General features: G+C 39.5%; 1 protein-coding gene across 1 annotated transcript in view; it reads left to right on the forward strand.

Moving 5' to 3' along the window:
- LOC117354932 (presequence protease, mitochondrial-like) overlaps positions 1 to 27564 on the forward strand; it is a 155094-nt gene that overhangs the window by 89570 nt on the left and 37960 nt on the right. Inside the window, exons 11-16 of the mRNA XM_033932894.1 lie at positions 5968 to 6081; positions 8028 to 8124; positions 11890 to 12024; positions 14270 to 14408; positions 19134 to 19250; positions 22775 to 22907. Of these exons, the coding sequence (XP_033788785.1) occupies positions 5968 to 6081; positions 8028 to 8124; positions 11890 to 12024; positions 14270 to 14408; positions 19134 to 19250; positions 22775 to 22907 (735 nt within the window). The remainder of the gene's footprint in view (positions 1 to 5967; positions 6082 to 8027; positions 8125 to 11889; positions 12025 to 14269; positions 14409 to 19133; positions 19251 to 22774; positions 22908 to 27564) is intronic.

A 27564-nucleotide genomic window follows, 5' to 3' on the forward strand; every position in this document is an offset into this window, starting at 1 on the left:
CTTATATGTTTCAATCACATTGAATTAACAGGATCCTGGCAAAATTCAATAGGGCCAAAGGGAACGTTGCTTTTAGATAGAGAAAACATTTTGCAAACTGCTTGTCCAAACCAACTGTTTCTAGAGTTGTGATCTAAACAATGAGAGGTAAATGTATATATTGAGGACCAAGTAGCTTCTTTGCTGATGTCCTTCATAGATGCAGTTTGGAAGTATGCTATTGAAGCAGCTGTGTGGGCTGTTACTTGGCCTTGCATTGTCAGCCCAGCCTGAGTATACGTGAAGGAGATGATTTTCTTAGAAACAGCTATGATGAGTCTTAGGGGCAAAAGGCTTAGGCCTTAGTGGAATGCAGGGCATAGTATGGGAGTTAACTGTGTTGAGTCTGCTGGGAAACGGTGATCATAACATGATCAAATTTGAGCTGATATCTGGGGTGTCTTCATTAAAGAAATCTACTGTAGCGGCATTTAATTTAGAAAGGTCAACTATGATAAAATGAAGAAAATGGTTAAAAGCACTTCAAAGGATCAACTGCAAAGGTTTGGACTTTAAATCCAGCATGGATATTATTTAGAAGTACTTCATGGAAGTCCAAACCAGATGTATTCCACATATTAACAAAGGTGGAAAGAAGAGAAAGTGAGCATCAGCATGGTTAAAAGGTGAAGTGTAGGAGGATATTAGAGCCAAAAAACCATCCTTTAAAGAATAAAAAAGGGATCCAAATGAATAAAATAAGCAACATAAGCACTGGCAAGTTAGATGCAAATCATTAAATCTTAAAAAAAAAAAAGGAGGGGCCGACGGAAGAAGGATCCAAGATGGCTGATGGGGCAGCTAGCTGAGCGTCCCGATTAGAGCGAGTACCTGTTTGTTTTTTCTTCCTTCGCAGTGTTTTCCTCATCTAGCAATGCCGAAGAGAAGGGGACGAAGTGCCGCTGTAGCCTCGCGGCGCCCTGACCCCGCTAGACTCGGCAACATCGAGGAACTAATACGCCGGATGCAGGAAGTGTCGGCGGTGGCGTCGGCTTCCCCGCTGGGAGCACTCGTTGGTGAGCAGGATGTGGTCTCCCCGGGCTTGGAAATATCGTTAAGCCCCGACGCCAGAACACCACCCCCTCTTCCTCAGCATACCAGCTCCCCTCGGACAGCAGAGCCATCTGAGGTTGGTGAGCTCCTGTCCAGTGAGGCTTTGGTCACCAAACAGGGGAGAATGGATGTGGACTCCTGTGTTGTGAGTCCGGCAATGGCTGAGGCTCAGAGCAGCAAGAGGGAATGCGGCTCCCAGGAGAACAGCATGCAGGAGGAAAGGTCAGCTATAGCTAATTTTCCTATACAAAAAGTACAAACTGTTGAAATAGAGAAACCCAGAGAAATAACTCTTGAGGCGATATGGGATCTGGTGGCAGATTTGGCAAAATCTATAAAACCTCAAATTTCCCAAATTGAATCAAAGCTAAATATCCATGAAACAAATATTAAAGCTTTACAAACAGATTTTCAGGACCTTAAAGATTTAAATGCTGCCACTAAACAACTTAGTGAAACGTTAATGAAAGACAATATAAATATGAGAAGAAAATTGGAAGCTTTAGATAACCTTTCTCGTAATAACAATCTCAGGTTGATTAACTTTCCTAGAGTGGCAACAATATCTCCGAGAGAGATGATAAAAAGATATATGGTAGAAATTTTGGATATTTCAGAAGAACTGCTTCCACCTTTAACTCAGGCTTATTATCTGCCTATTCGGAAAATTGAAGGACAACATCAAAAATATCAAGAACCACAACAACTACCTACAGAGGTCCAACAGAATTTAAATGTCTCACTGATATTAGAACAGTCGGACAAGGAAATTGCGACACCAGCAACTTTACTTCTTACTGTTGCCTTGGCACCGGATAAAAACTGGCTGCTGAGACTTTTCTTCAAAAACAAGTCAAAAGATTTTTTGGGATTTAAAATACAAATATTTCCAGATCTGGCTTGAGATACCCAAAGGCGTCGTCGTGAATTTCTGATTTTGAAGCCGGGAGTTATCGCTCTTGGAGCCTCTTTCTTCTTAAGACACCCATGTAAAAGTGTGATACTATATCAAAAGCAAAAATATGTTTTCTTTGAGCCTATACAACTGACAACCTTTCTGTCAGCTGCACACCTGAAAGCTGGGACTAATACAACATGAGTGTTCATTATTTGATTAGGTCACTTCCTTCAGCTAAGTGTTCCTGTTTTTCTTCTTATTGATATATTGCTAAGATTTGTGTAAGGCTCACCGTTTTACATCTTGGATCCAAAATATGAGGACTTGAGGAGGAGATTAAGATTATTTTTCTTTGATTATAACTATTGTCTCGCTTTGAATATGTTCTTTAATTCCTCTCCTTTCTGTACAAGTGTATACTTGATTGTTTATTTGAAAATTGATAAATAAATTTAAAAAAAAAAAGGAGATAATGTGGCGCAATGGTTAAAGCTTCAGCTTCGGTACCCTGAGGTTGTGGGTTCAAACCCATGCTGCTCCTTGTGACCCTGGGCAAGTCACTTAATCCTCCCATTGCTCCAGGTGCATTAGATAGATTGTGAGCCCACTGGGACAGACAGGGAAAAATGCTTGAGTACCTGAATAAATTCATATAAACCGTTCTGAGCTCTCCTGGGAGAATGATATAGAAAATTGAATGAATAAATAAATAAAGAGAAACCTGTCAAACAGGCAAAAACTCATAGCATTGTTTTTAGCTACATCATGAAGTAATGCCACTTATTTTACCTCATTGGAATGACTACGAGACAGCATTGTATGTTCCAAAAACAGACAATATTTGTTTATTGTTAGTATAAAAGGTTACAAAAATGGCAGTAGCAAAGGCGTAGTAAATATATTGTCAGTTCAGAATATGCAATGGAGAGCAGAACTAACACTCATATGCTTAGCAGGGGGCTAGCAGTTCCCTGCAGCATAAGTAAGCAAATCTCTCTGGCTCTACCTAAAATACACATGTGTTTTATACAGAGCAATTCTTCCTTTGTTCCAAAAAAGTCCATCCCCGAATTCTGGTTATGTAATTCCCTATTGGTACATAAAATAATGTACATCTAACTCCTCCTCTCAGTCCACGCCTCTCTCACCTCCACCCCCCTCTCCCCAGTAGGGGGGCCTTGCAGAAACAGAGAACTATTGGTGAACTTTCTCCAGCGCTGAGATGACTTTGTAGATGTTAATTAGTGGTTTTACAATTCTGTGCATCTTCGGGATAGTGTCCTTGTATGCTGAAAGTTGGCAAAGGTGACCTTTCAACAATCCAGCTGCTTGGTTCCCATAGCTTGGTTTAGAGACAGGGAGCAAATGTTTTGGTACCAAGTTCTTTCATCTCGACACACCCACATTGTCCTGCAGGGATCCTTGCTCATTATAAAAGTTTTATGGCTTTCCAGGGTGCCTGGCATATGAAGTCATACAGCACTGATAACAGTTCAGCAGAACCTTGGAGAAATATCCTCCCAGCAGGGAATGGAAACAAAAACGTTGTTAGCATTGCAAAGGCTGCAGGTATTTACAGACAGCAAGGTACAGGCTGGGCCTGGCTATGGGAAAATATAGGTCTGTAGTGTCCAGCATACACAAGTGAGGCCAATATGTCCAGTTGAATCATCTGTATGTCCAGGTTATCCATGTCAATCAGAAGCAGGAAATCTGGGAGGGAATCCATGGGACCATTGGATCATCAAGGAACAGAAGGGGCACACAGGGAGGATATGACCATAGCGGAGAGATTGTGTGAATATTGTGCTTCAGTCTTTATGGAAGAAAATGTAAAACTTCCTGAATTGGAAATGGTTTTCAAGGGGGGTGATGTGGTGATTATGCCACCGCTGACCAATGAAAGTTATTAATGTACCACAGTTTTGAAGCAACTTTGACTAATTTATGAAAATACATCTGAGCAAAGATGTCATAAGCTTAAAGCATGGTAAGCACAACAAACTTAGCTGTATTGTAAAATGTCACATCTCTAGCTCATTTGAGTGTTACACAATAGGGCACCAAAGATGTCTCTGTATAACAGTATCAGCACATGCAAATTATGCCTGTCTTTGGGATAGTAATTCTGACCAAAGCAAGGCTGGGTCCAAGATGAAACAGGGTGACTTTTGTAGCAAAAAAAGATGCTCTTTCAAGTGACACAAAGAAAATAATTTAAAACTACACAATAAGAGATTTGCACCCAAAATATTGTGAAAATTTATACCCAAAAACGCAAGAAATAATTTTTGTTGTTGAAACCTGGGGTTCTGGCCTTAGGGGCGACATTTTACTTACATCCTCCTTGTAAATGTGTGGTGCATTATTTCTCTCAAAAGTATGTATTTTTTGAACCTGCTCAATTGACAACTTTCCTATCGCTGTTGCGACTGGAGAAGGAAAAAGATAAGATCTAAAAGCCCAATATTAGAGATAGTAATGAGGTAAATATGTCAACTTGATCTCAGCCAAGTCAGCCTTTGAATTCATTATTAATTTTTCTTGATTCGGTTAAGTTAAATCTTGGAACCCGTTAATTGGGGACTAGAGCTAGTTTAAGCATTTATTGTTACTTCATATAAAAATTTTCAAAGTATTTCTTTATGCTTAAAGCTTTCTGTACAAGTTTGTGCTTGATTTTCAATATGAAAATGATAAATTAAAAAAAAAAAAGTGAGTAATGTTTATGCTGCTTAGCTTTACTTACATTACGTTAGTGATTTCTATTCCGCCATTACCTTGCGGTTCAAGGCGGATTACACAAGAGTTGTCAGAAGGTTACAAGAGTTGTTACGTTACATGAAAATTGTCGTAAGCCTTACATAAGAATTGTCGAGAGCTTAATAATTACATAAGAATTGTTGAGAACTTAATTGTCGAACTTTTGTGACGTATCCCTGGATGAATGAGGCATGGACAAAGATGATGTCAAGTCTCTGCAGCACCTGATGTTTGCTCTCTCTGCAGCATCAGTGCACGTAGTGTCGATACTAGTACAGGTTGTGCGTTGGGTACCAAATTTCCTGCCAGTCTCGATGACAATGCCAAACCAAAAAGTTTTATCACACTGTATTTGTTGGGCTTTCAGTGACCTCTTTTGAATACGCAGACAGAATTCATAACAATGTTCTGGACTTGGACACTGAACACTCCAATTATGGGGGTCAGAGTCTGAAATGGTCCAATTTTACATTGAATACATTTCTTGAAGCCATTCAGCACCCTCTTTGGCTTGGAGGGAAAAAAGGCCAACATGAAGTCAAAAGGCTCTGACTTGGGGAGCTCGAGTGAAAAGTGTACCAAAAAAATTAGATGCGCCTTGGATCAAAAAAGGGTCTCAAAGCGGCCCAAAAGCCAAAATTGAAAAATTGACAGAATTTAACCAAACTCAAACAATGCTAAAAATTTATTTTAAAAAATGAAGAATTCTGAAGAAAGCAGCAATAAAATATCATCAGGAATACACAAAAAAAGACTTCTTCAGTTTCATGCACTGAGGAGAGGCTTAATGACAGCTTTTCGGCTTCACGGAAAACATAGAACTATTGGTGTTGCATATAAATATCGGGTGGAAAGGCACATTAAGATTTAAAGTGACAATTCAATTGGCAGTGTCTGTACTGGGTTCTGTGAATGGTATCACATATTTGAGAATATTATGCCTGCCTGTCCTCAGAGAATGACTTTTCCAGGCTACCTATCAATCTCCAAAACAGCAGTTTATCTTAATAAATTTAATGATAAAAGCCATACTGGTATCTAAGTACTGAATATTCCTAACTAAAGAGCATTTGGCTCATTTAGTTCTATTTAGGAAAAGCAGTGCCTTCAGATTTGACATACTCATCTTGTACATATGTATTCTGTAACTTTATCTTGCTTGATCTTAATGGTTCATATACCTTGAGCTAATATACAAATGTGTTTTGTTGCAGGTACAATGGTGGCACAAAAGATACTTATTTTAATGTAGGCTTGCAGGGCATTGCCCACAAAGATATTGAAACTGTGAAACAGATAATTATAAAAACCATAGATGAAGTAATTGAGTAAGTACACCATATATACTTGGAGAATGAAACCCTCTGCTTAGTGCTGAAAATGTTGGTAGAAATGTATTTTCCATTACATAATATGAAAACTTATTGAAATCTTAATGGTGTGGCTGCTCTAAAATTTTAAACACATAACTTGCATTTAAGTTTTATATGTATTTTCAGTAGCTCAGTTCAGATCCAGAGTTGTTCAAAGTATAAAGTCAAAGTATTTAAGTAAACATACAAATGTATATTTTAATACTAAATTAAAATACAGTGATCACATTAAGTGAAAGTAAAAAAAACAAAAAACAATTATTGCCTAATATAATACTTTTTGAGTAAAAAGTAAAAGTGCCACAACTACAATGAGTGCAACTACGTGTATTAACATTTTTATCCTAACAACTTTATTGCTCTACAATTCTACTTTGCTTTTAGGGAAACTAAGGGCTCCTTTTATCAAGCCACGCTAGTGGGGCTAGCACGTCGGACATTTCATCACGCGCTAACCCCCGCGGTCGGCTAAAAAACGAACTCCTGCTCAGTGCGTTCTAACTGGTGTAGGATCAAAGTATTTTACCTATTGATGCTTATAATGACTCACCGCGATCTTTTCCATGCTTCGTAGCAGCCTCCAACTCTGCTATGCAAATGTAGTACAACGAGGTCATAAATACAAATGTAGTACAACGAGGTCATAAATACAAATGTAGTACAACGAGGTCATAAATACAAATGTAGTACGAGGTATGCTCTAACATTGCCTTGTGATGCAATAAATTACCAATAGTGTGTTAAAGGCGCGTCTCATGTGCGCTTGTGTCAATGTACACTGGCAAGTCTGGGCTGCAGGTTCTAGAAATTGAAATAACAGGATATGTTTGCATATGGAGGACCATATGCGTTTGTTAAAGGCACACTCATTATTAAAAGCTGCTGATTGCATGAGATGTGGAATTTTAAAAAGATAACCAAACGGGTGAAAACCCATGTCAAAAAAAATTACCGAAAAGTCACAACTTCACCTGACTTTTCGCTTTTTGAACTGCTGCCACAAGCTCATTAAAGCACAGGAAAATCACTATTACAACTACTATAGGAACAAAAAGGAAAAAGCGCTTTATGGCTATAGATGCATATGACGTGCACCTATGGCTCGTAACAAGGCACACCTATGATTGGCGTGTGTAACAATGATGTAGCTTTCCCTGGCGCATGCGCACATTTGTGCCTCTATCCATGAACTATTCTTCGCATGTGTTAGTCGCTTTCTCCTATGACCCATTGAACGGCATTAGAGCCGGCCCTCTGCAAACTTCATTTGCATACAAAGTTGTTTGAGCATCGATTGTCGTTTTCAAATCAGATAATTTACTGGCACCACAGCAACCCACAGGATTTTAACGGCGCTTTTAGAGTATTGGGGCCTTAGTTAGGTATTCTCACTTGAGGACTTATTTGCCATTTATCCTCTGAAATAATAGTTCCTCTTTTGAAAAAGATGTTCTCCAAGGACAAGAGGGTATCAGTCTCATAAAACCCTTCCAGCCCCTATGGAATTGGTGTCTCCTTTAGTTATAACTATATTGTATGTGAAATTGTGGTAGCCTCATACATCTGTAGTTGGATAGCACAATTCTGCACATGCACATTTGAGCTGCTCAGAGTATTCTAGTAGCTTGTGTGTACTTCTCTGGTCCATGGTCTGTCAGATGTTTTCTGCCAGTTAACAACACTGCTATATTAAAATTTTAAGTACTTTTAATGTGATATGAAAGCATTTTTAGCTTATTCAGTTCTTTTGTGTATAAATAATTCTGTGTCTCTTTGATTTTTGTGCAGTTAAAAAAAAAAAAAAAAAGTAAATGACTGACACATCTTGGTTGATAGTTTTAGTAACATTTGGGCAATATTTTGAAGTACTTCTAAATATTTGCTCTTATGTTCTTTCAAAGGAAAGGATTTGAGGAAGAAAGGATAGAAGCTCTTCTTCATCGCTTAGAAATTGATCTAAAAAGTCAGACCACAGGCTTTGGATTATCACTAGTCTTTGTAAGTACTAAAATTAAAAAAATGTTGCCGTTTATGTGCCATCTGATGTTGCAAAAATGTAAAATTGTCTTGTCACTGGTTTAATATTCAAAACTAAAATAAGTGTATGTCATAGACTTTTAGAAAATATTGCTACACAAAAAGAATTGTAGGAACAGTTTTTAAACAGCATTGGGACGCCTCCAATAAGTCCAGAACTCAGCAATTCGACTCCTATACAACCTTAGCTACCATGACCCCATCACTTCAGCGCTCTATGCAGCTCACTGGTTACCAGTCAAAAAGTAATGCATCTTCAGAGCCCTGGTCATGACACACAAGAGATTCTACCAAAAAAACCCAGCCTACATAGCATCCAAGCTACGCCTATACACCCCTAACTGCCCCCTCTGCTCCAAAGCATAACAAAGACTCAGCATTCCCGCAGGGAGATCCCTCAGAATGAGTACGGCGTACAAAAGATCTTACAGCCATTTCCTACCTCAGCTATGGAACCGACTACCTACACAGATCAGGTCGCTAGACTCACTAATGACCTTCCGCAGAGCAGTAAAGACCTTCCTCTTCCGCCAATCGGGCCATTAAAAACTGCCTCCTCAATATACTTTTCCTAGTACTCTTCGCTATGACCAGTCTGGTCTCCAGAATAAGCTCTGTTATTGTCTATGTAACCTATTTGTTGTCATGACTAGTCTGTTTTCAAACGATTGTGAATGCCTACTTGTAACCCGTTCTGAGCTTCTGGGAGAACGGGATAGAAATCGAAATAAATAAATAATATTTTTACTTAAGAGCTTTCCACTGATTTTCAAAACAAAATTACATTTGCTTTGAAATGTGATTTTTAAAAGAGTTTGATCCCAGCCTGCTCCTTGTGACTGGGCAGTCACTTAACTCACCACTGCCTCAGATTCAGTTAGATTGTGAGCCTGCCAGGACAGATAGGGGAAATATCTAAGAGTACCTGATTACTATTCAATGTACTGTAAAACACTCTGGGTGAATCTCTTCATGAAAAGGTGGTTAATAAATCCCCCCCCCCCTCAAATAAAAAGTTTTCCTGGGTGATCTGGGAAATTACAGACCTCTGAGCCTGACTTCAGTGCCAGGAAAAATAGTTGAAACCGTTATAAAAAATAACATTATGGAACACATAGACAAACATGGTTTAATGGGACAGTGTCCGCGTGGGTTCAGGCAAAGGCGGTCTTGCTTCACCAACTTATTGCATTTCTTTGAAGGTGTGACTAAACATGTGGATAAAGGTCTGGTTGATGAAATGTATCTAGATTTTCAAAAAGCTTTAGACAAAGTTCCTCATGAGAGCCTTCTGAAAAACTTAGATTCATGGGATAGGTGGCAATGTTTTGGTATGGATTAGATATTGGTTATTTGAAAGAAAATAGAGGGTAGGGTTAAATGGTCATTTTTCTTGATGGTATTACAATATGCATTCCTTTTCTACAAGAAAGAAAACAAGATCAACAAATCAGTAGAGGAAGTCTTGTTATCTAGCTGCTGACTGGGCTACAACATGAAACTGAACAAAGAAAAAAACAAATGTTTACTGATAAGCCCACCCAGAATCACCAAGGACACTCTAACACTGTGTAATGCCCCACTGAAACTAGAATCAGAACTGAAAATCCTAGGGCAGGGGTGTCCAATGTCGGTCCTCGAGGGCCGCAGTCCAGTCGGATTTTCAGGATTTCCCCAATGAATATACATGAGGTCTATTTGCATGCACTGCTTTCATTGTATGCTAATAGATCTCATGCATATTCATTGGGGAAATCCTGAAAACCCGACTGGATTGCGGCCCTCGAGGACCGACATTGGACACCCCTGTCCTAGGGATTATATTCGACAAGAACCTATCCTGCGAGGCACAAATGCAAATGTTAACCAAGAAAATATTCACAACACTCAGAAAACTGAGATGAATTCGGCATTGTTTTGTCAAAGAAAACGTTCAGATCTTGGTTCAGTCACTGGTACTATCCCAACTAGATTATTGCAATATCCTTTATGTAGGATGCAAAAAAAAATATACAGAAAACAAACAAACTACAAACCATTTAAAATGTAGCAGCCAGACTTATTTTCTCAGTAACCAAATATGGTGAAGTGATACCCCTGTACCTCGAACTTCACTGTCTCCTCTTCAAAACAAGATGTATTTTAAAATTATGTACACTGATCTTCATCCATGGTGAAACACCAGACTATTTGTTGAATTTAATTGAAATACCATTCAAAGGCAAATACAACCTGATCAGCAACCAATATGATAATAAAATTTCCAAATCCTAGAGGAATCGAATACAAAGCTATTCACTCTACAACCTTCCCATACCTGGCAGCAAAATGGTGGAATCCTTTCTAGCACAATTGAGGAATACTCCTTCCTTTTGTAAAGGCCTAAAAAACCTATCTATTTGGAAAATAACTTGCTCCTCCCCCCCCCCCCAAACAGGCTACAACCATATGAAACCAAACAAGACAAATCACCTCACCTATCTCAATAGATGACCAAGCTCCCTACAAACTGGGAAAGTGACCCCCATAACCAAAACCTGTTATATCAAGATTGGCTATATCTGGTGTTGTAATCATTTCCAAACCATATGCCATAATCCATATGCCTACACAAACCAAATTATCTGTGTCATGAACCGTAATGAAATAATCCATGGATATGGCCAGGCTTTTCTAAATTGTAAATTGCATTGAATTCCTTCTGGGGCATATTAGCGATCCATAAATACTAATGTAATGTAATAAATACCCCCCTCAGTATTGCCCAGTGCTTTTCTATCAGAAAAGGAATTCAACTTTTATAGCATAGAAACTTAAAGTAAAATGTAGTAGTTGGAGAACAGAGCAAGATAGCCAAAAGGGTGGCATTCCCTACTCTTCCAAACCCCAAACTACCCCATCTTCTAAAAACTTATCCCTTCAAATGCCTTATTACCATACAAATTGTCCTATTCCCAAAAACTACTCTTCCAACTGCTATACTGCTCCTAAACTGCACTACCCCTCCCCCCCCAATTTTCTTGGACAAATTGTCATACTCTAAAACTACCCCCAGCTACCCCACACCCAAAACTACACTTCCCACAACTGGCACAACACCTGTCAAATTCCCCCAAACTAGCCTCCCACAACGACCCCTATCTGGTACAGGTTACTCCCTTCTTCCCACCTAGTGCTTCCAGCCAACTTTATCCCCACCACAGGCACAACACATGCTTAGCATACACAGAACAGAAATACACGTGTGTGTACATGAGCCATGTGCTGCATGTTTTTCTTACTTATACTCTATATCAGTGGTTCCCAACCCTGTCCTGGAGGACCACCAACCAGTCAGGTTTTCAGGATAGCCCTAATGAATATGCATGGAGCAGATTTGCATGCTTGTTACCTCCATTATATGCAAATCTCTCTCATGCATATTCATTAGAGTTATCCCAAAAACCCGACTGGTTGGTGGTCCTCTAGGACAGGGTTGGAAAACACTGCTCTATATAACATCTTTATAACCTTTTTAGTAACAGTTTCTGATGGGTTGAATGACAAGAACAAAATTGTAGTTGGTGAAATGTTATGGATATATTGGCAGTCATTTCAGTAGTTTTATACCAGGACATTCAGTAGTTGGCTATGTTTGTGCAAGACTCTTTGTTTTTCAAATTCATGTATTTGGAGTTCAAGAATAGCTAATGATCTCTTTTTATGTGTGGTTTTCTTTTGAATAAGGCTATATCAGCCTGTTGGAATCATGATGGAAATCCTGTGGACCTATTGAAGATGGAAGATCAAATTACCTGGTTCAGACAAAGCCTTAAGCAAAACTCAAAATTTCTTCAAGAGAAGGTCAAACAGTATTTTAAGGTAAATTTAAATAGTCATTTTTAAACAACTGAGGATGATCCTTTGTTGAATACATTGAAGGCTTGACTTTAAATCTGAAATTTTTGGGGTCAGTATTAAGTTGCGTAGCTTATCTGCATACCTTTATGCCTGATATTTCAAGACTCTTATCTGCTTAAGTAGGACCGCTAAATATACAATCCCAAACTTATCCTGATAACCTTATCTGTTTAATTTAGTAGTGCTATTTGTGTTATTCAACTAAACTGCTAACTTGAAAAGAAAAGCCCTTTTCTTTACTAAAGTTAGCAACAGATGCTAACCAGATGTTCTTTTGAATAATAAGCTCTTTATGTTCCGGCTAGATATTAGCTATATATTCTTCTGACCGTGATGTACTAAGTAGACTGGATTGGCTAAAGGATCTATCTGGTGTCTGCTGGTATGCTGCTGCAAGAGAGCTGTTACGGTAATCTATGCTACTGGTAGCACAGCAGTTTACGCTTGTTTTTCCCAAATTCCTGGTAATATCACTCCCTAATGCAAGAAGAAAGATTAGGTGGTTAAAAACAGCATTAACCCGCTGCACTAAAGGATAGCTCTTTGGGCCTGCAAATTTCTACCTGAATAATTGTTCCCCAGTATATATAAAAAAAAAAAAAAAAAAAATTGTGCGTAAAAGATGCAGCAGAGGAAAAGAGATTTGAGATGAAATGCAACATTTCTCCTCAGATCACCAAAATGAGGCATCCCTTCCCCCCCACCCTCCCCATGCTACAAACAGGATGGCAGTCTGATTCCAGATGTGGTCCTTAGCCACCACTCTTACTCTCACCCCCACCCCATTTACTTGTAAATTCTGAGGCAGGGGGAATGCCCATTTGTTTCTCACTTTGTCACCATCTTGCAAAATGGTGGTGCCTGACCTGCACGGGAACAGATGTAGAACTAGCATGTGAAAGTATAAGTAGAGATTTGAAAACAAAGCCTCTTGACATACTGTCACTCTGATCTAATTTTTTTTTCATTTGTTTTTATTTTGATCAGAATATTTAAAATACAATTGAGTTTTGTTCTTGTATAGAAAAGCTGTCGCTATTTAGAGGGTGGTGGGGAAGAAAAAAAATCCAAATTTTATTTCAGTGAAAATAAACAATACTTATCCGCTAAAGTCCACTCTAGAAGGAGCAAGTTAAAGAAAACTAAAGAGACAAAAGAAATCTAAGAATTAAGAAGGAAAAGAACACAGGACTGTGACTTTCCTGATTCACAATCACTGATGTCAATTGCAGAAGAAGAAACTGAAGACCCCTTGTATCAATCTTTTAGGAAGGAGTGGCTTAGTGGTTAGAGCTAGAGCCTCAGCACCCTGAGGTTGTGGGTTCAAGCCCCGCACTGCTCCTTGTGACCCTGGGCAAGTTGCTCGATCTTCCATTGCCCCAGGTTTGTTAGATAGATTGTGAGCCTACTGGGACAGATAGGGGAAATGCTTGAGTACCTGATTATAAACCGCTTAGATAGCCTTGACAGGCAGTATATAAATACCTAGTAAAAAATAAATCTTAGATTACCATTTTCTTTAATTAAATTCTTTTGTACCAACTGAACTCTTAACTTTCTGCTCTTGGAACCAACTAAGAACAATTTTTGAAACACTGAACCTTATGAGCCAAAGTATCTATTAGTAGTACCACTGCCTGTCCCAATTCAGACAGAACTTCCATTTTACTTCAAACGCAATCACATCAGAACATTTTTTTAAAAAATTGTCAAGGTAAATTTACTAATTCTGTAAAACTCATGCCAGTCTCCTTAGTCACCTTAGGGCTCTCCATGTTAGCAACCAAGACTCCCTCTGACAAGGTCTACATTCCTTCCCTCTGGACCATGCCACTTTCCACTATCTCCAGCATGGAGCCCAATACTGCTCCTGCTCTGCTCATAACACCTCCCATTGACAAGTCTTTAACACTGGTAAAAGACTTGCTGCCAGAGAGGTTGCATCATTTCTGGGCTGAAGGGGAGATATCGTGCTCTAGAAAGCTCACAGTGGCACTTGCTTCCTGTTGCTGCTCAAGTGGGCCTTGTGCTCCAGACTCTCCTATCAGTTCCTCCAGTTGAATTGGTCAGCTTGTTTATAAACATAGCCAGTTCATGGAGAGGGTGTTTATTGTTTGTTTTAACATATATTTTCCAGGTGGAGAAGAAAATCCCTAGTTCCATTCTTGTTCTTACTTTGGCTAATTCTGATGTCTCCTTTTTGTAGGATAATCCACATAGATTGACCCTGACTATGAGTCCAGATGAAACTTACTATGAAAAAGAAGCACAGGATGAAGAAGCAAAGCTTAAGCAAAAGGCTAATGCTCTTTCTGAAGAGGAGAAGAAGGAAATATATGAAAAGGGTAAATTTTAACATAGCAACAGATGCACAAACATTTTCTGTCAACAAGTAGGATTAAGGCAGGCTTACAGGTAGGTGATGTAATTACATGTTGCTGGAATAGAGAAAGGTTGTACAATTCTGAGCATGCACAGCCCTTCCCACACTCTGTGGTCTACTCAATACTTCAGTTTCTTTGTTTGGGTGAAAGGACACAAAAGCAATTTAAGGTGGTCAACCTCTTTCATTTAGTTCCTGACATGTCCTGTCCAAAGTCGGGATTCTGTCCCTTATCCCCAGTGTGAGAGATCTTTGTAGAATGTTGATGCCTTCTTGGACTAACCTAGTGGTTAGAGCACCAGGCTGACAGGGAAGCTTAGTTCAAATCCTGATGCTTTTTGTGATCTTGGCAAGTTATGTAAACCCTCCATTGTCTCGGGTAGAACATTCGATTGTAAGGTTTCTGGGGAGGGGGAAGAACCTAGTATACCTGAATGTAACTTACCTTGAGCTACTAGTGAAAAATAAAATTAATTTTTAACATGACGGATTGAGAATCAGGGAAGTCGTATTAAAATTCCACTGGAGCTCCTAGTGATGCTGGGCAAGTCATAACTCTCTATTGCCTCAAGTACATACCCACCGACTATAACTGAATAGAGGATGACCAAATTTTGGTTTTGGTTACAGTACTAAAAGTATCTAAAATCCTTCTGCCCAGTTTCAGCTGAAAGGCTTCTTTAATTTTTAGCTAAGACGAAAATGGCCTTGTGTTTTTGGTGGAAGCCGAAAATTCACGCTTTGTCCTGTTTGTCTCCCTCCTCTCCACCTCCACATGAACAGGAGTTGCCCCCACCCACCGCTGTTAGGTCTCCTTGGGCCTATTTTACAAACCCCGGTGGTGGTCTTTGTGACTCTGCAGCACTGCGTGCATCTTGGTAGCGCTATAGAAATAATAGTAGTAGTAGTCTAGGGTTGGTCATGGGGCAGAAACAATGTCCAGTTACTCCTGTCTATTCTTTCTTTGCTTTTTCAATGGCTGCCATGATTGGTGCATCACTTCTTCCTTAACTACACCCCTAAACCACCAGGAGTTATAAGGTAGTCCTGAGAGGAAGGGGAGGCTATTTGTTGTATTGCAAGTATTTTAACTGGATTATAAGTCTGTAAATTTGGGATAATAAACTCTTTAGAAATTAGCCTCTCTGTGGAGTTATAACATCAACTGGCAACTCTGGGTAAGGCACACAGTCAGCTAGTGTAAAAGCACAGTGGCTTTTAGTTTTCATTAGCTGGGCTCCATGCATGTGAAGGGGATAGGGATACTCTGAAGTCACCTGTAGTGGATGCGATGGTCTCAACCATCTCTAAGCGGCATACCGTGCCTTTATGAGGGTGGTGCGGCCTTGAAGGACCCGGAGGAGCATAAGTTGGAGTCCCTCCTTAAACAGAGTTTTGATGTGACAGCTCTGTCGGTCCAGGCGGCTATATGTGGTGGGCTGGTGACTCGGACGTGTTGTCGTTGAGCCCAGCATATACTTAATGATAAATTTGAGAATTGGGACTTGCTAAGGCAAGAAGTTGCCAAATTGGGTGCTTCTTATCTCTCGGATAGATACATGTATGACCTCTTGCGAGCTTCTGCCAAGTCTCTGGTCTTAGGAGTGACAGCACACCGTACCTTGTGGCTTCGCACTTGGTCGGCGTCCAAAGCTAAGTTGATGAAGTTTCCTTTTAAAGGATCTTTCTTGTTTGGTGAGGACCTGGACAGGTTGGTTCAGACTCACTGATTCTAAAGTGTCTCGTTTGCCTGAGGATAGGCCTAGATTGCTGGCTCGAGGCAACGCTGCTTGTGGGCATGGGTGCGATTTCCTCCATTTCCGCTTCGGTTGAGGGGCTGCTTCTTTTCAGTCTTCTGAGCTCTCAAGAGGCAGGTTCTTCCAGTGCATGCAGTCCTTTCGTGGGGCCCGGTGTCCTCAGGCACAGGATTTCCTCCAAGTCTTAGGGCCGATGGCAGCCTCCCTCGAGGTGAGGTGAGGTGGTCGCTGACCCACATGCGTCATCTTCAATATACTCTTTTTCAGAGGTGGTCACGTCAGAGGCACAGTCTGGATCACCCTGTTCCACTTCCGGGCTTAGCTCGGAGCAGTCTTCGCTGGTGGCTTCAGAACCCCAATCTTGTACAAGGGGCGAGTCTGGATCAGCCGCAGTGGACAGTGTTGCTCACGGATGCCAGTCTTCTCAGTTGGGGGGGGGGGGGCTCAGTGTCTAGGTCACTCAGCTCAGGGCACCTGGTCCATGGAGGAGGCTTCTTGGTTGATCAATATTTTGGAGACCAGAGCCATCCGTCTGGTGTTCCTAGCCTTCCAGTCCTTTCTGATGGGCAAGTCAGTCAGGGTTCTGTCGGACAATGCCACGGCGGTGGCCTGTGTCAATCATTGAGGGGTGTGGGGGTCACCTAGGTAAGAAAGGGTATTCAGATAAAGTGATCTCAATGCTCTTGGGGTCCCGGAGGCTTTCCACCTCTCGGGCTTATGTGAAGGTTTGGTGTCTATTTGAGGAGTGGTGTGATGCGCATGGAGTGGTCTCTTTTCGCGCTTCCATGCCTAATATCTTAAGAGTTCTTGCAAGATGGCCTGGCTTGGTCTTCTCTCCGGGTTCAGCTTACGGCCTTGTCAACCTTTCGGGGGTTCTTGAAAGGTCAGCGTTTGACTGTCATTGCTGATGTGATTCGCTTCTTGCGTGCGGCCAGGTTGTTCAGGCCTCCCTTATGAACCTCTGTTCCATCTTGGAATCTGCATCTGGTTCTGTCCGTTCTGGTGCGCCCTCCATTTCAACCATTGGGCGTCTGCTCTTTGAAGGACCTTACTCTTAAGGCGGTCTTCTTGGTGGGTATTACTTCAGCTAGACGTGTTTCTGAGCTGCAGGCTTTTTCTTGTAGGGCTCCCTTCTTGGAGTTTTCTAGAGAGTGGGTTGTCTTGAGGCCTATTCTTCCTTTCTGCCAAAAGTGGTTTCTCCTTTTCATGTTAATCAATCTGTAGTCCTCCCGGTGTTGGGTTGTCGGGAGAGCTCTTCTGAGCAAGCAGAGACAGCTACGCAAGTTGGATGTCAGTCAGGTCCTTCGTTCTTATATGCAGAGCACCCAGGAGATCAGGAAATCAGATCATCTTTGTCCTAGCGGGTTCTCGTAAGGGGGATGGCGCTTCTAAGACTACTATTGCGCTCTGGATCATGGAGACTATTGCTTCCACTTATCTTCTGAAGAAGAAGCCTGTTCCCGACTTTCTCAAGGCTCATTCCACTAGGGGTCAGGCAGCTTCTTGGGCTGAGTTTTCTCTAATACCTCCAGTGGATATTTGCAAGGCTGCAGTTTGGTCTTCTCTGCATTCCTTTGTCAGACACTACAGTGTGGATGTGCACGTGCATCGGGACGCGGTATTCGATGAACGTGTTCTGGTGTAGGCCCTTCGGGGGTCCCAACCTTGATGGGTACTGCTTTGGTATGTCTCATTCGTAAGGACTATACCAGTCTACCAAGCGATACAGAAGGAGAAATTAGATTCTTACCTGCTATTTTTCTTTCTGTTAGCTTGTAGACTGGTATAGTCCCCCACCCTGTCTGTCTTTGTGCGGTGTTTGTGGGTTTTTGCTTGCGTACAAATTTTGAATTTTTCTGCGGTTTCTAGTATTTTTCTAGGGCCAGGGAGACATAAGAACAGCGGCAATAGCTCAGCTAGTTTAGCTGGTGAGCTGTGGGGATATTTTACTTCCCGGATCAAGTTCTTTACATGTTCCAACAGTTATTTAAAGATGTTTGTTGTTTTCTTACACTCCTGTTTGGAGTGTCATTTAATGTTTTTCAGTTAAGAACTTTCCTAGGTTCTGCTTGACTATTCGGTAAACTGGAGTAGCAAGAGGGGCATGCTATGTTGATATACAGGTTTGATCTCAGTCTCCACCTGCTGGTAGCAGTGAGGCATATTACCCATTTGTAAGGACTTTATCAGGGTTCATAGACAACAGCGCGAAAGACAAAGGTGCGCCCAGACAATTGAGCGCAGCGCGGAGGCGTGCGCCGCTCAAACTTACTGTTTTTTGGGGCTCCGACGGGGGGGGGGGGGGGTTTGTTGGAGAATCCCCCCACTTTACTTAATAGACATCGCGCCGGCATTATGGGGGGTTGTAACCCTCCACATTTTACTGTAAACTTAACTTTTTCCCTAAAAACAGGGAAAAAGTGAAGTTTTCAGTAAAATGTGGGGGGGTTATAACCCCCCACAACGCGGCACGATGTCTATTAAGTAAAGTGGGGGGGGGTTCCCCCCCACGCCCCCCCGTCGGAGCCCTAAAAAACAGTAAGTTTGAGCGGCGTGCACCTCTGCGCTGCGCTCAATTGTCTGAGCGCGCCTTTGTCCCGGCATGCTTTTGACCTGACACCCTTTATCAGTGTACAAGCTAACAGAAAGAAAATTAGCAAGTAAGAATCTAATTTCTCCTTTATCGGAGTTCTTTAAGGTACCTGTATAACAAAAAGAGGAGTTGAGCATTACTGTTAAATTTATATTACAATTAAGAAGCTTACTCTAGTGGTAGGAGCAGTGGGCTGAAAACCTGGAAAACGAGGATTCACATCCCTTTTCTCCAAATAATGTTTTGTCATTATGGATGTCTCTTCACTCAAAGTAAAAAACTTTTGTTGCAAGTAATCTCTTTAAAAACCCTAATTCTTTCCTGTTTTTCATTCCAGGTTTAGAATTGATTTCCTCTCAGAGCAAGCCACCAGATGCCTCCTGTCTACCAACACTGAAAGTGTCCGATATTGAGCCTAAAATCCCATACACAGAACTGGAAATAGCAACTGCAGGTTAATGGAACCAAAATCTCTCTCCTCTAATGCAAAACTCAGTCAAAGTTTTATCAATTTGTCTTTTTTGTGGGGAGGAGAAAAAGTAGTGTTGCACTTGAACAAAATGAATGGGAAACTTTTAAATCCAGAAGGAAATGAAATGTAGCAAAAATTAATCAAGTTGAGTTAAATTAATATAAAAACTTTCTTCCAGCACAGATTACCTGTGTGTTCCGAACTTTCAAAATAAAAAGTGCAAGCACTTTAAAATTCAGTAATATAGTTAGAGATTTGGTAATCTCTACTGTGCATTGGCACGTTCCTGAGGTTTAATCCAGAAAAAAAGGGATACAGGGGTTTGTATGTTTCTTGGTCCTAGAATTATTTTTGCCTTCTTTTCATCGGGATCAAAAACAAAGAACATATAAGGGCTCCTTTTACTAAGCTGCGATAGCGTTTTTAGTGCGCGCAGAATTTTAGCGTGCGCTAAACCCACGCTATGTAGCAAGAACTAACGTCAGCTCAATGCTGGTGTTAGTGTCTAGTGCGCGTGGCAATTCTGCGCTTGCTAAGCGCGTGCTAAAACCGCTATCGCAGCTTAGTAAAAGGAGCCCATAGTCTCCTCAAGCTTCATAAAACTATTTAAATGTTCATTCTCCTTTTAATAAACTATAAAAGATAAGTGCATGAAACAGTTAGTTCTTGCCCTGCTGCTATTCTTCAAACTGGCCTCAAACACAGCCCACACTTAGGAAGATAACTCCATTCCACAGTAGTGCACGGCAAAAATAGCGTCCCTTCCACAAGGGTTTCCCACAAGTGGAATATGGCTTTTTTTTTAGTAACAGGCCATTGCAAGATCAGTTTATGAAATAACTAGTTCCCACCCTGCTACAAGACATAATAAATAATGGCAAATAAAGACTTGCATGATCCATCCATTCTACCTAATAAGCACATTCATTATCAAGGTAATATTGAACCAACAATTCAGGAGAAGTATTTTACTTTCTAAGTTCCACTATAAGATGGTTTCCCCTCCCCCACTGAGATATACAAGATCTGCACTCGTATGTTATAAATGTGGTATAAAATATTAATACTTGCTCCTGATCCATCCTTGGCCATTTTCAGGCTTAGACAAGTTTCAAGTTTATTAAATTATTTGATTAAACGCTTTTCCAAATACAAAGCGTTTTACATTAAATAAAATCAGAATTTAAAAAAAAACCAGACTTATACATTATATATTACTAAACGAACAAGGGTAACATCCTTTAAAAAGAAAAAAAAACAAAACTAGAAACAATGGGAAAGCGGGGAAGAAATTCAATATTTGTGAAAAGATTACATAAAAGGGAGACACATTAGGGAGATAATGGGAAATAAGATACCAAATAAGGTCTTAGAGATGAATTTAGTAGTCTATATTAATGGAGGAGAAAATAACTGATATTATTATGAAAAAGAATTAACAGTTAAAGGCTTCTTTGAAAAGAAGACACTTTAAGTTCTTTTTGAATAATTGCAAATCTTGTTCTAATCTTAAGTACAAAGGGAGAGAGTTCCATATCATTGGGGCAGTAACAGAGAAGATTGACCATGAAATCTGCACTGCATAAATTGCTTAATTGACTTCTACACTTATTAGTTCTCAAGACCAAATCTATTAGGGTTCACCTTCGTGCGATTGATGCCTTTCAAGTAGGTTTACTTTCTGTCTGCTCAGCCTTTATAGTATATTGAACTTTTCTGCAATTCAGTTAAAATGTCTAAGTGGTGTACAATAAAATTAATCAGAAAGGAATTCCATATCAGACGGGAAAGCTCACTCATAGAAGGACATGTGTTGAAAACATCCACAGATATCTCTTAGGCATCACAGAACCCCGGATTTCAATCCAAATAACTAACCTATAAAAAAAAGTGTTTAATTTTTCTGCTTGGACAGCAACTGTTGTTAATTGATTGCAGATTTCAAGGGCAATCCAAAAAAGGTACCCCTGGATTGTCATGGGATATCAATGTCGTTTTAACCCAACGGATAAAAGCTCCTCTCGAGCCTCTAAATACAGTGATGTGAAAGTTCCTCCCCTTCTGATTTCCCCTATTTCATATATCTTAAATTGAATAGTTTCAGATCTTTAAATAAAGTGTAATAGGCAGAAAACTTGAGTAAAAATGTTTTTTGAACATTTTTACTTCATTTAAGGAGCAAAGTTATCCAACACCCATATCCATTTGAAAATAACTGTCCTCTTACTCAATTGACCACATTTATTTATTTATTTAAAAAAAATTTATACCTTTTATAACTATATGGTTCACAAAGTTACATACTATGGTATGGTTTGATGGGCTTTAGAGCTTTAGAGATGGCTTTGTAACCCTTTCTAGATGGCTATATTTCAACCACCTTTTTTTCTCATCTTCTGGAATTTCCTTTGATCATGGCACAGCATTCTTGTAGAAACTTTATTTTGAACTTTATCATGTGAGCGGTCAACACATAGTGAGGTTTATATTTAACAGGGCTGGCTGCTATCAAGCTTGGCTGCATTTAGTCAGCTAAATCAATACAAAATGTTTGCTGTGTGAATGCTAAACGATAGTCCTATATTCATCAGTGTGAATTAAACCTGAATTAAACTGTTAGAAATCTAGTATAGATGAGGTGATTTTTATAAAGGCTTTCTCATACATACATATATATAAAAAGCATGTGCAAACGGGCTTTTATAAAATTATGTGCTGATAGATAATGTAAAAAGTAGGTAAATCAGAAGATTGGCCTATTTTTATGCAGCCTCTATGTACAAGCTTTCCTGGGACTTAATTTGTGCATAGCTGAAGTGGACTTGGGATGCATGCGTTTTATAAAACATATGCTCAAAGAGGGTGATTCTATAACTGGGGGCTACAAGTTAGGCACCCAAATTATGTGGGTCTTATAGAATACCAACGTAAGTCAGCAACAGCACATGTAAGTTTAGGCACATTCTCCATGTCAATAGCAGACATAAATGATAGTATTTTGTAAGTTAAGCATGTAAATGTTAGCACTTCCTATGCTCCTTCCACTGTTAATGCCCTCTTTAATTTATTTGCTAAGGCAGTTTTATGCATTTATTAGAGAATATCGCTGAGTGCATGGCTAGCACTTACATGTGTATATCTAGCAGTCATGTGCTAAGTGCTAGCATTCTATAATTTTAACATGTTCAAGTGATTACGTCGGATAAGTTTGAGGGTTCCCAAATATAAATTTTAGAGTTTGGAAGTATCGATTACAAAAAAAGTTATGGTTTTCAAAAAACCTTTGGCAAGGAGGTCTAGTTTTTCACATCACTTCAACAAATCAAGGAATGAGGAATATCTTGGAATGCATCCTCCATTTATATCAACCCCCTGATGGTTCTGTAAACTAGATAAGTGAAATTTGGAACTGAGTATTTTGTGCATTTATAAAATAGGTATCTTTTTGGATTTTTTTTCATAAGCACCTTGTTATAAAATTTGGTCTTGAATTTCTCCCTTTGCAGCTGGCGATATCCCTGTCCAGTACTGTGCTCAGCCAACCAATGGCATAATATATTTCAGAGCTCTTTCTAGCTTGAACACAGTTCCGGAAGAGCTGAAACCATATGTGCCTCTCTTCTGCAGCGTGCTCACAAAGTAAGGCAATTGTGAGATTTGATTTGGGTGAACTTTATTGTCTTTATAGTGCTTGCTTTTCCTATTGTTTTTGTTTCTTTAGCTTTATTAGGATTTCTGCAATCTTGGGCATGGGCCTTTAACTACTTTGTCAGGGTTTAACACTTAAAATTATCAGATAAGATGTAGCTTTTTCCTAGTCCAATGTTAACATTTAATTTAAGAAAGAATGTGTACTGTAACTCTTAGATTTCTCGCTTATCTGACTCTACTGGGCTTCCTGTGCTGTCCACTTGCTGCCCACTATATTCCTGCTAGATTTGGCATACACATGGCATGGAATCCAAGAAATGGCTCAGGATCTAGTGGGGACACTTCTATGCTTGTACATACACAACCCTGTGATCTTGGACTCAGACCCTGGGCCTTGGCACATTGTCTGTAGAGATACTTTGAGGATTGTATAATCAGTTTAGGATTGTTGATATTAACCAAGACTGTTCAAGTAATACAAGCAACGAAAACCAGTAATAGAATTAACAAAATAATGTGGAGAAAAAAAAACCCTCAGTGCTTATCAGAGCCTGGTCTAATGTAGAATACAAACCAGAACTCACGCTCACTCACAGGCATAAAAAAATTCCACAAATCATTCTATATTTAGGTAAATGTTGCTATATTATCTCGGAGAATAAAATTCTGCCCAGTTCATTCATTTGAAAAAGGTCAGTGTCCCCAACAATCTTTCACTGCAAGTAAGTTCTTAAATATAGACACTTTTCACCCAACAGAAATCCTGTTTCACGATGAATAATCTCTGCTACAGGAGTGGGCTGTGGCAAATATATCACACCAGCACTTCTCTCCACTGTGAATCAAGAAAAGGTTTATGAGTGGGTAAAAAGGTTTAAAGCACGAAGAACAGGTGTAATTGACAAAGGTCGTCGTTCTGGTTGCCTATCAACATCGCACACACAAGAGCACATTGACAGGGCGGATAACTTGATTAGAGAAGACCGATGGATAATAGTGTCTTAATTGGCTGCAAATTTGGATATCAGCTATGGATCTGTATTTGCCATGATGCATGATGACTTGGGATATAGGAAAGTCTGCATACGATGGGTTCCCAAACATATTACTGATCTACATAAGCAACATCATGTGGAGGTGGCGACCAATTCCTGAGACAGTATTAAGAACATAAGCGTTGCCTCTGCCGGGTCAGACCAGGGGTCCATCGTGCCCGGCAGTCCGCTCCCGCGGCGGCCCCCCAGGTCCATGACCTGAAAGTGTTCCCTACCTAACCTAAAATATCCATACCCTATTCGCTCAATGTCCTGTACGGTAAACCTCTATCTGTACCCTGTTATCCCCTTCGCTTCCAGGAAGTCATCCAGTCCCTTTTTGAACCCCAGAATTGTACTCTGTCTTATTACCTCTCCGGGAAGCGCGTTCCAGGTGTCCACCACCCTCTGAGTGAAGAAGAACCTCCTTGCATTCATTATGAATCTGTCTCCTCTCAGTTTTTCTGAATGACCTCTTGTTTTAGTTGTCCCTGCTAGTCTAAAGAATCTGTCCCTCTCCACCTTCTCTATGCCTTTCATGATTTTATAAGTTTCTATCATGTCCCCTCTCAGTCTCCGCTTCTCCAGGGTAAAGAGCCCCAGCCTGTCTAACCGTTCGGCATATGAAAGGTTCTCCATACCCTTTATCATCCTCGTTGCCCTCCTCTGGACCCTTTCGAGTATTGCCATGTCCTTCTTGAGGTATGGCGACCAGTATTGGACGCAGTATTCCAGATGTGGGCGCACCATTGCTCGATACAGTGGCAGGATAACTTCTTTTGTTCTGGTAGTGATACCTTTTTTGATAATGCCCAACATTCTGTTCGCTTTTTTTGAGGCCGCTGCACATAGTGCCGCCGGCTTCATTGTGTTATCTACCAATACCCCCAGATCTTTTTCTTGATCAGATTATTCTGGAGAGAGTTGACAACGAGACATGGGTGCATCACTGCAACTCGGAGAGTAAAAGAGAAAGCATGATGAAATAAATGAAGTAGTGATCACCTGACTTCAGGAGCCGCTGAAAAACTTATCTGCAGGAATGCAGAAGCTAGTTGAATGATACAACAGATGTCATCTTGCATGGGGACTAATGTGGAAAAGTGATATGTTCACTTGCTCAGTTCTATTAAAGCTATTAAATATATTTTGCCTTTATTTTTTGATTTACCTTCATATTTCAATATTTAGAATTGCATGGCACCTATTAAATTACCTTGCTAATACTATATGAGGCTTGAGAGCAGTAGTATGGGGCAGATTATTCTTTATGTACATAGTCTGCAAAGATAAGATGCAGAAAGAACAACAGTTACATGGTTTATTAGCTAATTTACAACATGATGAAACAAAAATAGTAGGGCCTTGGTTCCTCTCAGATGGATCAGGCACTTCATGAGGTACAAATTAAATTATATGATTTGGAATTGGTAGATATACAAGAAAAAATGCAAAGTATACAATAGCATTATTTTGAATGTATTAATCGATCTAGTTGACTACTTGCCCATCAACTTTATTTAATTCCAGTTTTGATTAGAGTATATAATGATATTTGTGAGACTATAGTTTTACCATATTCTTGGAGATTAGCAGGGATTTCTCTTGTTTTTTTAAAAAAAAACAGGAAAGGACCCTAATGTACCTATATCTTTATTAGATATGGATTATAAAATTTGTACAAAAATATTGGGTACTCACCTTCAAAAGATATTACCAAAATTGATATACAAAGATCTGCCTAAATTACTTTACCTATTTATTGCTTTACCAATTTTTATTCTAAAGTTGCTCTTTTAATTGCATCTGACAAAAGAAACATGTTAGGGTAAACCAAGTTTTTATATCAAGTGAAACAATTAAGAGGGATGGAGAGTGCCCAATTTCAAACTTTAAAATCCAAAACAGGGTGGAGCAATCGTCTCTGGATGTTGCAGGAAAAGTTTATTGAAAATAACAAAAGGGGCTGATTCTATAAAGGGCGCCTCTTAAGGGTATTTTGCCAATTAAGTTAGGCGCCTAACAGCCGCAATAATTTGTTAAAAAAAATTTAATTGGGTGATAGGCACCTATCCGATTTTATAAAAGATTCTATCAAGGAGGGCGTGGCTTGGACACGCATGAGGAAGGTCGGCTAACAGAAGAGCTCCCTGAAAAAAGTCCTTGAAAGAAAAAAAAAAGTTACTAAAAGTGGAGATTTAAGAATTATTTAATGATAAATAAAGAAAAAAACGCGATGGCTTCAGGAAAACAAAATAAAAATGATTTTGCGGTCTCGGGAAGCAGCAAGAGAGCAAAGCCTGAACAAGAAATAGGATCAAAAACAGGAGATCCAGAAGTAATGAAAGAATTGAAAGAAATCAAAGAAATGCTTTTACTTCTTACTAAAAAAGTTAACAATTTAACTGAAGATGTATCCACGTTAAATAAAAAAATGGATTTAATGGAGTTAAAGTGCAATGACATGGAAGAAAGATTAATAACAGCTGAAAAAGAAATTTCTAACAACATAAATGAAAAAAAGAAAATTGATTTGCTTACTAAAGAGTTGGAGGATCAATCGAATCGTGAAAGAAGGAGTAATATTCGTCTGATTGGTCTCCCGGAAGGAGCAGAGAAAGGAAATCCGGTGGCATTTATAGAAAATTTACTACCTAAACTACTTCCTCTAAAAACCAAGTACCCCATAGAGATTGAAAGAGCACATAGAGTGCCTACAAAAAGATCAGGAAGGTATCAAGGACCAAGGCCACTGATCTTTAAACTGTTGCGCCACCAGCAGGTGATAGAAATTTTTCAACTTGCAAAACAAAATAAAGGATTACAATTTCAAGATGCCCGCATTCATTTTGTTCCAGACTTTGCAAAAAGTACGGCGATCAAAAGAAAAAAGCTCCTGGACTTGAGACCACAACTAAGAGAAATGGGAGCAAAGTTTGGTATAGTATACCCGGCTAATATGAAAGTAACTATTGCAGATAAAACTTTAACTTTTGACAATGCAGAAGAGCTACAAAAATTTATACAAAGCCAAGAATTACCAATGTCACCTTAATTTCTCTTTATTATATGTTATATTATTTTAACTGGAAAAACTTTTATTTTATTTTATGATATACACTTATTAAAATAATATTGTTTACCCATAGCAACGATTTAGAATGTTTTTAACCTTATTCAAAATTACACTTCAACGATCTTTATGCTAATGATATGGTCTGGCTAAGTATTCCATAATGGAATGAAACAGTTAAGGCATCAGCTGAATTCTATTGATCTCAATTATAATTTTTAATATTAGGAAAAACTGTATGCGAATTGATTGTAGGATGGAGCTTCCTTCCTTTAAAATAGCAGTAAGACTATTTGAACTATATGCATGTGACTAATTTAACCCCTCAAGCAAATTGAAAAGATAATCAGTATTTCAACATCTTTACTATTCTTTAATACTACAAATACTACAAATCCCAGACATCAATGCGAAAGAATCTGCGAATAAGAAGACTTCACGAAACCGGAAAGAAGAATTATAAATAGGAGATGTTATTTCTCGAATGGATATTAAAGAATTACTTCGCTGTATAACAAACTATTAAAATAAAATATGA

The sequence above is a fragment of the Geotrypetes seraphini genome, chromosome 2 (genome assembly GCF_902459505.1).
Source record: "Geotrypetes seraphini chromosome 2, aGeoSer1.1, whole genome shotgun sequence".
In the NCBI taxonomy this organism is placed as follows: Eukaryota; Metazoa; Chordata; class Amphibia; order Gymnophiona; family Dermophiidae; genus Geotrypetes; species Geotrypetes seraphini.